Source organism: Molossus molossus, unplaced genomic scaffold (assembly GCF_014108415.1).
Source record: "Molossus molossus isolate mMolMol1 unplaced genomic scaffold, mMolMol1.p scaffold_m16_p_2, whole genome shotgun sequence".
Lineage (NCBI taxonomy): Eukaryota > Metazoa > Chordata > Mammalia > Chiroptera > Molossidae > Molossus > Molossus molossus.
Window position 1 is genome coordinate 97557912 of NW_023425355.1, and position 12713 is coordinate 97570624.

Below are 12713 nucleotides of genomic sequence, written 5' to 3' on the forward strand. Positions count from 1 at the left end.
AATTATGACAAGAATAAACTGTTTCATGTACTCACAACTGTAAACCTCCTTTTTCCCACCCCTGTATTTTTCCTTGTGATGAGAACTCCTATGATTTTTTAATAAACATGTTTTTTAAAAAGCATGTTTTTATTGATTTTTTTTGGGGGGGGGAGAGATAGAAACATCAATGTGAGAGAGAAACATTGATTGTCTGCCTCCTGCATGCTCCCTACAGGGGACCAAGCCCGAAACCCAGGCATGTGCCCTGACAGGGAATCGAACCGGCAACCTCTTGGTGTATGTGTCAATACTCAACCACTGAGTCACACTAGCCGGGCGATTTACTCTCTTAACTTTCCCGTGTCTCATACTGCAGTGTTGGCTATAGTCATCCTGTTATACATTATGTCCCTAGTTTTTTGTTTTAAGTTTTTTTTCTTTATCGACCTTAGAGAGGAAGGGAGAGAGAAGGAGAGAGAGACAGAAACATTGGTGAGAGAGAACATTGACTGGCCACCTCCTGCATGTCCCCCACTGGGGATCAGGCCCACAACCTGGGCATGTGCCCTGACAGGGAATCGAACCCGCGACCTCTTGGTGTATGGGTCGATGCTCAACCACTGAGCCACACCGGCCGGACTCCCTAGTTTCAATTTATCTTATGGGCCTGGCTGGTGTGGCTCAGTGGTTGAGCATCGACCCATGCACCAAGAGGTCCCCGGTTTGATTCCCGGTCCGGCCTGATCCCCAGTGGGGGGCGTGCAAGAGGCAGCCAATCAGTATTCTCTTTCAATTTATCTTATGACTGGAAGTTTATGCCTTTGACCACTTCTATCCAATCCCCCGCCCCCCCACCTCTGATAATCTCAAATCTGATTTTTTTTTCTGTGACTATGGTTGGGATTTTGGTGGGGGGGGGTTGTTTTTTAGATTCCACATATAAATGAGATCCTATAGTATTTTTCTTTTCTGACTTAACTTCACATAGCATAATACCCTCAAGGTCCGTCCATATTGTCTCAAATGGCAGGATTTCCTTCTTTCTCGAGACTGAATACTATCCATTGTATACATACAAGCACAAGAAAGAAAATAAATCCACCCTGTAACTGAAGATAGTAGAATATAGTAGGTTAGGGGACAGGCTCTAAAACCTGGCTTCTTAGCTGTGTGACCTTGGGCAGGTTGTTTAACCCTCTCTATGTCTAGTTTCCTTACTTGTTGGTTTATGAGGATATTAAATAAAATACTAGATGCGAAACAATTAGAATGGGGCCCGAGATGCTCAATACATTTTAGCTATTAATGCAGGACACCCCTCCCCAATTTCCAGTAGCCATGGACCTTTGAGGACCCAGGATAAACTAGAGGAAGATCAAGTCCAATAAGACTTGCAAAATGTAATGTAAGTGAAGTCAACTAAGGGAAAGATGAAACAGGCTAAGACAAACAATGCATGGTTTCCTTTTACTGTAAATGTAATATCGCTTGGCCCTATAACAGTTACCAACTCCAGGCCACACCTAGGAGGGGACCTGCAAGTATGTCTCCTTTTCCTATTAAAGCCATCTAAGCACACCGACTTGAGGTAACCACTGTGGAAATTTTGATAGTTTCTTCCAGTCTTTCATCATGCATTTTTTACATAACGGAGATACTGTTTATGTTATATATTGTTTGTTTGTTTTTTTACTTAATATATATTTTCAGTCTTAAAATTTTAGTAAATAATATTTTATCATAATGTTAGCCATTTGGTTTCCAGTTTTCCCCTGTTATATATATTACAATGAACATTTTTATGCATAGAGCTTTATTCACATCCTTACTTCCTTAAAATAGACTCCTATAAGTAGAAGTTCTGAGTCAACAAATATGAACATTTTCATAGTTCTTGATACATGTTGCTGAATTGTAATATACATTCTTCATCAGCTTTTTATGAACATGCCTATTTATTTCATGTTTAGCATCCTCATCAGCTTTGGGTGTTCTTTTGGTCTTTAGTTTTTTTCTAATTTGACAAGCTGAAAAACCTGGTATCACATTGGTTCATCAATTTCAAAGCTGATGCCTTTTTTTTTTTTTTTTTTTTTTTTGTAATGAGTGTCTTTTAGACTGTCTCAGGGAAAGATGTGGATAGAAGCTGCTTATGCAGTCAAATGTTTGTACTAAAAGTAACATGTTCAGATTCAACTGGAATAGGCAGCATAACAGTAATAAGAGTAAATGTAACCAGTAACATTAATTTCCTAATAGTAGTTTTTCCTTTGTGGTGGTTTCAGATTGAGAAACTGGATGCCCGAGGAATCCAGCTTGCTGCCCTCTTCATGAGTGGGGTTGACACAGCTCTGTTTGCTAATGATGCCTGTGGCCAGCCAGTCCCTTGGGAGCACTGCTGCCCCTGGATTTACTTCGACGGCAAGCTGTTCCAGAGCAAACTAATTAAAGCAGGCCGAGAGCGAGTATCCCTGGTGGAGCTCTGTGATGGCCAGGTACCAGCATGTTGGGCAGCAGCTATGAGCCATCTCTGATCTGCTGTGGGGATGAATGCGCGGGCAGTGGAGTAGAGCAGAGACATTGGGAAGGAGGTAGTAAAAGTGGGAGAATGTGTCTGACCTTGACCTAATTTGGTCAGTGATAGTCCCAAAGTCTCAGAGTCTGATGTGCATGTTATAAAATCATATGCTGGAAAACTTTTTTTCTTATGAGCTTCATGTTTTCATATTACTTTCTTACTCTGAGTATTTTTTTCCTATATAATACTCAGATATACTGTATGTCTTTCCTCCAATTCTTAGAATTTCATCTCCCTTGTTTAGAAAACCTATGTCACTTTTGCAAGTGATGATATTTTTTTGTAAAGGAACTATGTTTAGAAATAAGAGTGTAGTGAAAGTAGATAGATAGAGTAGAAGCAGGGTTTGTATTTTTGTTTGTTTGTTTTTTGCAATGAAACTTTGGGAAAGATGAGGGGAGGCAAGGGAAACGAACCCTTACTTACTCCTTTATCCATTTGGGGGGCTTGAGCTGAAGGACTAGAGCAGAGGTTGGCAAAATACTCCAAATTCCAAATATTGGAGTTTTTATTTTCATAAAGTTTTTTGTTTTTATCCTCACCCAATGATATTTTTCCATTGATTTTTAGATAGAGTGGGAGGGAGAGAGAGAAACATCAATTTGAGAGAGACTCATCGATTGTTTGCCTCCCGCACAAACCTAACCGGGCCTGGGAATCGAACCTGCAACCCAGGTACGTGCCCGTGGCTGGATTCGAACTCATGACCCTTTGGTCCACAGGCTGACACTCTAACCACTGAGCCAAACTGGTCAGGGCTATTTTTATAACATTTTATTAGAGCATAGCCACGTTCATTAGTTTATGGCAGAGTATAGAATAGTTGTAACCGAGACCAAATTCATCAACCTCTGGATAGAGGTATGGACTTATCCTGGACAGGTCAGGGTCTCTGATCCTGGGTATGGAGGAGAAGGTTGAAATGTTTTGTATATGTTAGAGTTTTGTTCTCTCTCTCACCTAATTCTGCTACCTCCTGCTTAAAAAATGACCTAGCCTATTGCTTACTATGTAATGGACCATTATTTAATACTTATTGTTATATCTGTCTTTCTTGACCTAGTCAATGTACCTCACAAGTTCTCAGTCAGAACTAGTATGATGGCAATGTGGTGTCGTATGAAAAGGGGGGGCTTTCGTACCAGACAGGCTTTCCTGAGTGTGTCACCTTGGCCACTTAACTCCAGGCATTGATTTTCTTAATGGGAATAGACTTGTGAGAGTGTACCTAGGGTGCCCAATAAATACTGTACCTGAAACATAGAAGTTCAAAGAATGGCAGCTGCTGTAATTATTCTGTTCCTCGTTTGAAGGCTGACCTGGCAACCAAAGTGGAAAAGATGAGACAGAGTATCCTTGAAGGAGTCAACATGAACCATCCACCGCCTTCTGCTCTACTTTCATCACCTACTTTTGTGCCTCCCATGGTGCCCTCTCTCTATCCTGTTTCATTTTATTCCCGAGCCATGGGCTCAGTGCCACCTCCCCCTCAAGGAAGGAGCCGGGGGTTTGCAGGTCAGTACCTAAGAATGAAGTATTTGTCATCCTCAATCTATTTCATACTAACCAATCCAGTAAATATTGCCATTTACAAAATTAGCGTTGCCACACATATATTATCTCATTTACCATCTGTGCTGTGCTGCGATAGTTTGAAGAGCAGCTTATTGAGATAGAGGGCTGTAGCCTGGGGAATAAAGTCCACTGACTCCCCAGACCACTCTTCATAGAGGTGGTTGATCTCTAAGAATTTGAGTCGCCAACAAAACTCCTGAAGTAACTGATGCAGAAACCAGGAATCACTTAATGACCTATGAGAACTATAATTCATATGAACGGGACCTTCATGGTTGCTGGTTTGATCTCTCAGTCCTCATTAGGCAGATGTACAGAGGAGCACGCAGGTAGAGCAGTGAGAGGTAAGAATAAATGACCAGTGTCAGCAGATGACCGTAACATGATGTGCCCATTTCCACTCTGGAGGTAGATCTGATACATTTCCAGAAGCACAGAGAGAAGTAAGTTACCAATCAAGCCCTCCGGGGATTGTAGTTGAGTGGGGAAAAGAAAATACACACCCATACTCACAAACATGTATAAATTATTAAATTATGGTGACACCTGAGCTGCAGCTTAATGATGAATAGACTGTCATGCTTAGGTAGCTCAGATACTGATCCTGATCATGCAAATGACCTGTCCCCTGGTAAAATAGGATATTTTAATGGGGACATTTTAATATGAAATAAGGAGATTTTGTGATCAGCTAAGAAGTCTTTGCTGTGGTTCCTGTGGTTAAAGGTATTTTTTATCTATTGCTCATCACTAAAAATAAAGCTGGAATTGGAAGTTTGTGTTAAATTTAGGGTCATAGAATTCAGTATGGATGTTTAGCTTAAGGCTCTGCATTGATGAGCAGTGCATTGTCTGCTCTGGGAACTCCCTGTTCAGTGACGGAATGATCAAGTCCTACAAACCAGGGAGCCAAACATTCATTTCATCCTTTGAAGGTGACAGTAGGGCTTTCCACTCTTATTCTTTGCTTGTTGATTTTATTGTGTCTCAGAAGACAGAATTAATGCCAGGTTCTCGGGAGGTTCGTGCCATTGCCCCAGGTCCCAGTGATGCTTGGTCTCCAGTTACAAGTGGTTCATGAGCCTCCTAAAAGGCCACAAGATCCCCCAAATGCAGGTCTTTCTTGCTTTCTTAGGACTAGCTAGCACCCTAGTCCCTTAGATTCCCACTCTCATGTAAATGGAGGGCTCTTTACTCATGACTTGCTAAATGAGCGAAAGGTTATTAACATTTGAATTTTCTACATAAACTAATGTTTAAGGTTTACTAGAACGCTGTTCTATGAAGGATTCCTTTTGTGCCAGATTACAGAGATCTACTGGGCCTGTGAGCTCACACACACGGAGTTGGAATTTCCTGTTTTAAGGAGATATGTATGCTGTCTTGTCTTGTATTCATTCTGGTCTTCAACTGTTGCTATTCTTGTTTTGTAGAGATAAATTAGTGTTAATTTGGTTTCATTATTTTCTGTTTCATTTGGTTGCTTGGCTAATCCTCCAGGGGGTAGTGATACATATTTAAATCAAAAGTGGTTTTGGCCTATAATTTTCCTATAATTAGATTATAAGACATTCCCTCAACAAATATTGAATGCCTACTATGTGCCAGGCTCTGTAGTTGAAAAATGAATCATCCACAGTCCACATGCTAAAGTGGATGTGTACAGATCTTCAACGCCCTGTCCTTAAATTTGCTTCCATCATGACCCTTTGTCATTTTCACGTAGTCTTTATTATAGAGAGATGGAAATAAGCCAGGTAGGTGGACTGTAGGGTCTTTTGTTCCACCTCTTATTCTACCTTGCACTTATCGCTCATTACTGCCATTCTTCTTCTCTCTCTAGGTCTCCATCCAATCCCACCCCAAGGAGGAAAACTGGAGATTGCTGGGATGGTTGTGGGCCAGTGGGCTGGCAGCAGACCCTCCAGGGGCCGAGGCTCCTTTGGCATGCAAGTGGTTTCTGTTGGTGGGCCAGGAAAGGGGTATGTATTTGAATAGGTTTTTATGAGCTAGTGTCAATCAAGGGACCCTTAGGGAAATGCCCAGCTATTGAATCTTTCTACTAAGGTGAAAGGCATTAATTACCTTCCCATTTTTTTAAAAATATTTTTTATTAATTTTTAGAGAGAGAGAAAAGGAGGAGAAAGAGATAGAAATATCAATCGACTGCCTCCTGCACATACCCCACTGGGGCCCGAGCCCGCAACCCAGGCATGTGCCCCAACCGGGAATGGAACCGGAACCTCTCAGTCCATGGGACGACACTCATTCCACTGAGCCACACAGGCCGGGCATAACTTCTTATTTTTAAAGCCAGTTTTCAGTTTAGTTTGGGAAACATACTAAATGCCCTGACTTGATGAAAAAGTTTTTGCCCCTAGAGGAGGACCTGGGACACAGAACAATTTAGTATAATATAAAAACGAAGGTGATAGAGATTTACAGTGGTAGCATAGAGGAGGGGCATCTAACTTAACGAGGGTCAAACTTCTAAGAGGAGGTGAATTGTTAACTCTGTGAAAATGGGGGTATGGGCTTTATTGTTCATCATGATCACTTTTCCCTTCACTTTCTAAAGGCATGGAAAAGAACCGACTGGTAGAGGATCCAAAGGACCTAAAAAAGGAAATAAACAAGTAAGCACCTTTTTTTTAGATTATTTAGCTTCTGTTTAATGCCTCTTATCTTTTCGGCTGACTTGCAAGAGGTCAGATTAGGCATGGAAGCTGGGACCTTTCACAGCTCCTCCTGGCATTTGATTTCATCCCCCAGTTCTCTAGCTTCCTAGTGAGGGTTAGACTGCCCAGGCTCTTTCCACAGGGCTGCAGAGTGTCCTCCTCCTCACTGAGTGAGGCCACAAGATGGAAACCAGGTACTGTGTCCTGAAGACCTTTAAGTAGCATAATATGTGCTGCATGCAGCCATAAGGGATCAGAGTGAAATTAACAGTGAGATTGCCAGCAATATGCCTGAGCTTCTCAGAGTTACCAGAGATGCATAGAAAATTGGGCTTTGGCCTTTGCTGAATATGCAAGGGAAGGAGTTGATACCATTCTGCTTATTCTTTTTTTTTTTTTTAATTTTTAGAGAGAGAGAAACAGCTATGAGAGAGAGTATCGATTGGCCGCCTCCTGCATGCTCCCCAACTGGGGATCGAGCCCACAACCTGGGCATGTGCCCTGACCAGGAATCGATCCGGTGACCTCTTGGTTCAGGAATCAATGCTCAACCACTGAGCCACACCAGCCGGGCTGGCCTGCTTATTCTTAATGGCTTAGAATGATCTTAAACTTTCTTCTAATCTATACTTGTAATTATATAAGAGCCCCTGCTGATTTTTGTTAGACTTTGCCCACCCTCCAATAGGAAGGCCTATTCTAGTAGTGATTCAAAGTCTTATATTGGATGCATACTGCTGGGCTCCTCATAGTATAGCAGCTCTCATTTCTTGAGTGCATACTTTTCTTTTTATTTTTTATTTTTATTGATTTTATTAGAGAGAGAGAAACATCGATGTGAGAGAGATACATTGATCAGCTTCCTCCTGCACACCCCCTACTGGGGATTGAGCCCTGGGCATGTGACCTGATAGGGTTTCAAACCGGGACCTCTCAGTCCATGGGAGGATGCTCAACCACTGAGCCACAGTGGCCGGGCCTTGAGTGCATACTTGCTACCAAGCTCTCTACGAAACATTTTACATGCAGTCTCTGATTCTCACAAGGGTTACTGACTAGACCATGTGTAAGGCAAAGTAAGGCAACATTATTGTCAGTTCTCAGTCTCAAATCAGGTGTTCTGTATATAGACAGCCCTCATTGTATCCATGTTAACCCCCATTGTCTAATGTTTTCTTAAAGAATACAGATTTGCTTTAGTGTTACTTTGAGCCAAAAGTGGAACAAGAATGGTAAGCCCCCACACACAAAACATTTTGTAATGCACTCCAAAGCCAGTCCAAAGCCAGAGAGCAATAACTGGGATTTTTCCAAAGCTTCTAAACTGTTTCCAGAAGTTGTTCCATAAGGTAAAGGGGATTATGCCTAGAAGGAAACTGGTCCCTAGGATAGGCTCCCCATAATACAGCTTTAGGGAATTGACCATGGTTCAGGGTCTGATTGTTAGGTATGTAGTCTGAAAAGCCTCTTTTTTTGTTTTGTTAATCCTCACCGGAGGCTATTTTTCCACTGATTTTTAGATAGAATGGAAGGGAACGAGGGAGGGAGAGAGAGAAACACCCATGTGAACGAGACACATCAGTTGATTGCCTCCTGCACAACCCTGGCTTGAGCTGGGGATTGAACCTGCAAGCCAGGTTCGTGCCCTTGACGGGGAATTGAACCCATGACTCTTTGGTCCATGGGCCAATGTTCTAACCACTGGGCAAACCAACCAGGGTAAACCTATTTTTGGTATAATAACAGTGGCTCACATTAACCAGGGTCACAGAAATATTATGTGGTTATGGCTAAAAGATTGGGGGGTTCGGAGCAAGAAAGGAGAGGGTGAAAGATAAAGTGACTTATGGTAAAAAGAAGCAATTACCATGATATATTATCTACTTACTCCATTCCAGTCAGTCTTACACTTTCATGTGAGGTATTTATTATTTCTTATTTTAAACAGGAGGAAACTGAGGCTCAGAGGAATGAAGCATCTTGTCCAAAATTATCCATCAAGTCAGTATCAGAGTTGACATTTCAGCCTGAGCTGACTGAAACCAAAGCCCTGTGCTGATTCCAACACAGTATAACCACTCGAATCGTTAGATACAAGAGTTAGACATAGGTCCGACTGATTCCACTGGCTGTGCTCTTAACCATGTCTACCAGAGCTTTCTCTCTCTTAAGTGCAAACTACAAGGGAGGCCAGGGTATCAGATGTTTGCTTGGGGACCTGAAATCAGAACAATCAGAGAAGCTGGCGTTTAGTGAGCTCTTTCAGTGCCAGCTACAACATATCTAAGTGCTTCACAGTGTGTGAGTGCCTCGTCGAACCCTTACAGGAACCTATGAAATAAATGCTATCATTCTGTTTCACAGGTGAGGAAACTGAGGGAAAACAAGGGATGGTAGGTCATGCTAAGCTTCTCTTGACTAAGATTGCTGGGGGCACTATTTTCTGCTCTAGAGGAAATCTTCGTACTGACTTTGTTTTTAGGTAAGGCATCTTCCCTGGGCAGAGCTGCTGCTGGTTGCCTTGCTAACCTTCCTTTTTCTGTTCGGTCACCTTTTCTTCACAGTGTGATATAATTTATTGTTCTAGCTTATTAAATCTGCTTACATTATAGGCCTGTCTTCAGAGTATTCTTAGGCCACTGGGGTTTTGTGTGTTTTCAAATTCTTAAGTCACTTATTTGTAGTGGTTTGCTTGCTGTGTTAGCTCCCATAGGTGGCTAATTCCATCTATTGTGTGGATTTTTACTAGTTTCATCTTATTTCCAGGTTCTGGAGCAACAGTTGACAGTAGCCCCCATGTTGTTCGTGCTTTGGAGCCAAATAATCTAGCTTTGAATCTAGCTCTGCCACTTACCAGTCCTGTGATCTTGGACAAGTTATTTAACCTCTCTGTGCCTTGGTTTTCTCATCTATAAAATGGATAAATGGGTATCTACCTCAGAGAGTTGTTATGAGTGTTTAATTAGATGATATACGTAAAATCTTTAGCACAGAGCCTGGAACATGGGAAGTGCTTGATAAAAATTAGTAGTTGTTATTTATAATTAACCACCAATTCAACAGGAATTAGATTTCCATAATGTATTATATCATGGTGGAAAGAACAAGGTCTTTGGAGTCAAATAGACTTGGATGCAAGTCTAGGCATGCCAGTGACCTTGAGCAAGTCATTTTACTTTTTGAGCCTTATTTGTCTTATATGTAAAATGAACAACAGAGCATCTGGCATGCTCAACCACTCAGTGATCAGGCTGTTATTATTTCCTAATAACATTCATTAAGAGCCAGCACCGCACTGCAAGGTAGTGCAGTCCATGTCATTAGCGTTTCAGTCAAGTCACATTCCTGGAATTACAAGAAAAACAGGTGATCTTTTTAGTTATGAAAGATTCTGAGGAATATTGCACATAGATCTCATGGTTTGTTTGCCTTTTCTTTCATTTACATGTCCAGCTGTCAGCACTGGACAGTATTGCATGGCGGTTCAGAGAATATACTTGAGAGGCTGGCTGACCTGGAATGGAATCCTGATCCCACCACTTTTTTTTTTTTTTAATAATTTTTTTCTGTTCTCTAATATTCAAAGGAATTTTCTCTACTTTTTTTTTTTTTTGCATTTATCTTTAGATAGAGTGGGAGGGAGACAGAGAGAGAAATATCGATGTGAGAGAGACTTCGACTGGCTGCCACCCACATGACCCTGGGGCCGGGGACAAACTGCAACCAAGGTACTTGCCCTTAGGAACCAAACCCAGGTCTCTGGTCCGCGGGCTGACGCTCTAACTGCTGAGCCAACTGGCCAGGTCGTGGTCCCACCACTTTTTATCTCTTTCTCTGGGTGTCCTTGAACAAGGTACTTTACTCTCTCTGAGCCACAGCTTCCTCGTCTGTAAGTGGAGCATGATCATATCTACCATCTAGGGTCCCCATTAGTATTAGAAAAAGATATCATAAAGCTTGTAAATGGTAGCTGTGTCATTATTGTGGTGCTGTCATTACCATTGGATTTCGGTCAGATCCAACTCTTGTCACCTTAAGTTCTCAGTACAGTATCAGAGTGTATTAGGTGTTAACAAGCTTTGGGCTCTCTGGCATCTTTGAAGACCTGAAGCAGCTTCTGCAGGCTAACTCATGGACATGCTTGGGAAGGGTCAGCCCGTTTGAGATTACCATTTTTACTGAGCATCTCTGTTTTTGATACAGGGCACTTCAGATGGAGTTTCTAAGTCCCTGGAGCCTCATCAAAGTCTGTCCCGCTCACAGGTAAATGGAAACAATGGCACATTGATCAAGGAAGAGAAGAGTGGTCATCATCTTCCAGCTGCATCACAGTGTGCCTTACCCAGAGACAGCAGCATGTGTAATCATGGTAGCCGCTACTTCCCTGTGAAGAATGGGGAGAAGAGCCGCTTGGGAGAGCAAAAGCTGGGGACTGTGGTACGACAGAAAGAGGAGTAAAAAGCTGCAGGTGGCTTTTCCAGATCAGGAAGGGAAAACATATACTTGTCTGATTTTAGGCTCAAGTTAGGGGATGCTATAAATGCCTTCCGTAGATTTATCCAGGATTTTGTTGGAATGTCCTACTGTATCTATCCTTTTCCCTTCCCCATCTTTTTCTGGGCCTCCAGACAAAGTGGTCTGCTTCTGGGGAAGCTTTGGTCAAACATGAATGGCAACAGGACTGGCTCCTATTGTCAAGTATAATATAAAATGCCAGTATCCTGTTACGTACCCTGGAGCCTAGTAAGGTAGTGACTGTCAGAAATTGGTGTCATCACATAAGGCCCTATATAGAAAAGTTCCAGCTTTGGTTTTTCTGAGTCTTCATCATGATACTCATTGTACAAAACCTGTGGGGTGGTAGGGACAGCTGCCTACATGGCTTCCTAACTTGCTTTTTGTTCTGTGGAGTAGTGGGGCCTTTGTACATAATCAGTATCCACCTCCTCGTCACTCTCCCCCACTCACCAGTTTGTACCGTTGCCTCTAGCACTGGCCTGACAATCAGACAGGTAGATGTTTTCAGGGAAGTGAGTTAGTATTGGTTGTTTTATTTTTTATTTTATTTTATACACTTAAAAAAAAAAACTACCAATGGCCTTTGTACTGGGGGATTCAAGTGAGTCAGAAAAGTACTGGGCAGATTTTTCCTGCCTCTGAACTAATGCGTTATTTGTAAAATAGAAGATGTGGTGCAGTTTGCCCACTCCCTACTGCCCATACCCTGAAAGGGTGGGAATCAGTGTAGCGAAACTGAGTATGAAAGGGAACGCAAAAGACCGTGTGTGTGTGTGTGTGTGTGTGTACACGTACGTGTGCGTGCATGGGTGCCTTTTGTGTATGGGTGTGTGTGTGGATGTATATATGAATGCGTGTATCTATATGCATACACGTACCCTTTATATAAAGAGACAGATCTATTTATCTATACATATTTTATATATAAATATATGTATATGTGTATGCACATATCTATGTATATACCTATATATAGATATATGCATGCATGCATACATACATGGTGATGTCCCAGAGGATTTACTGAATTTCCCAGAAATGCTTCCACTGCTGTGGAGTGGTGGGTTTCAAAAGACCATACTTTAAAATCCTTACTAAGTCACAGCCCATCACAATTATAAGAAGGTGGGCTTCTCTAAAGCAGACAAAAAGTACTTTCCAGAGATTGCCTGTTCAGAACAACAAACAGTTGGGTTGTCACAAGCTTAATCTTGAACTGAGCCCTCACATCCCATATGGTGAAAACAGAAGGTTGGAATGGGATTGGGGAGATTTGGGCATTTCCTCGTGAAGGAACAGCCTGGATCTTAGAGAGAGCGCAAGTGGGAGGTAATTACCAGGGCTTGCAGCCAATTTGAAGGAAGTCTCATCTGGAACTCCAG

The 12713-nt window shown here is 42.1% G+C and overlaps 1 protein-coding gene across 2 annotated transcripts in view; it reads left to right on the forward strand.

The window, feature by feature from the left end:
* Window positions 1-11901, forward strand: part of FAM120C (family with sequence similarity 120C) — a 90064-nt gene extending 78163 nt beyond the window's left edge. Inside the window, exons 12-16 of one of the 2 annotated variants that reach the window (XM_036270693.1) lie at window positions 2268-2477; window positions 3874-4075; window positions 5979-6117; window positions 6714-6771; window positions 11017-11901. In XM_036270693.1, the coding sequence (XP_036126586.1) occupies window positions 2268-2477; window positions 3874-4075; window positions 5979-6117; window positions 6714-6771; window positions 11017-11271 (864 nt within the window). In that variant the 3' untranslated portion in view covers window positions 11272-11901. The remainder of the gene's footprint in view (window positions 1-2267; window positions 2478-3873; window positions 4076-5978; window positions 6118-6713; window positions 6772-11016) is intronic. The other variant, XM_036270696.1, reaches the window with a different exon arrangement.
* Window positions 11902-12713: the final 812 nt, after the last annotated feature.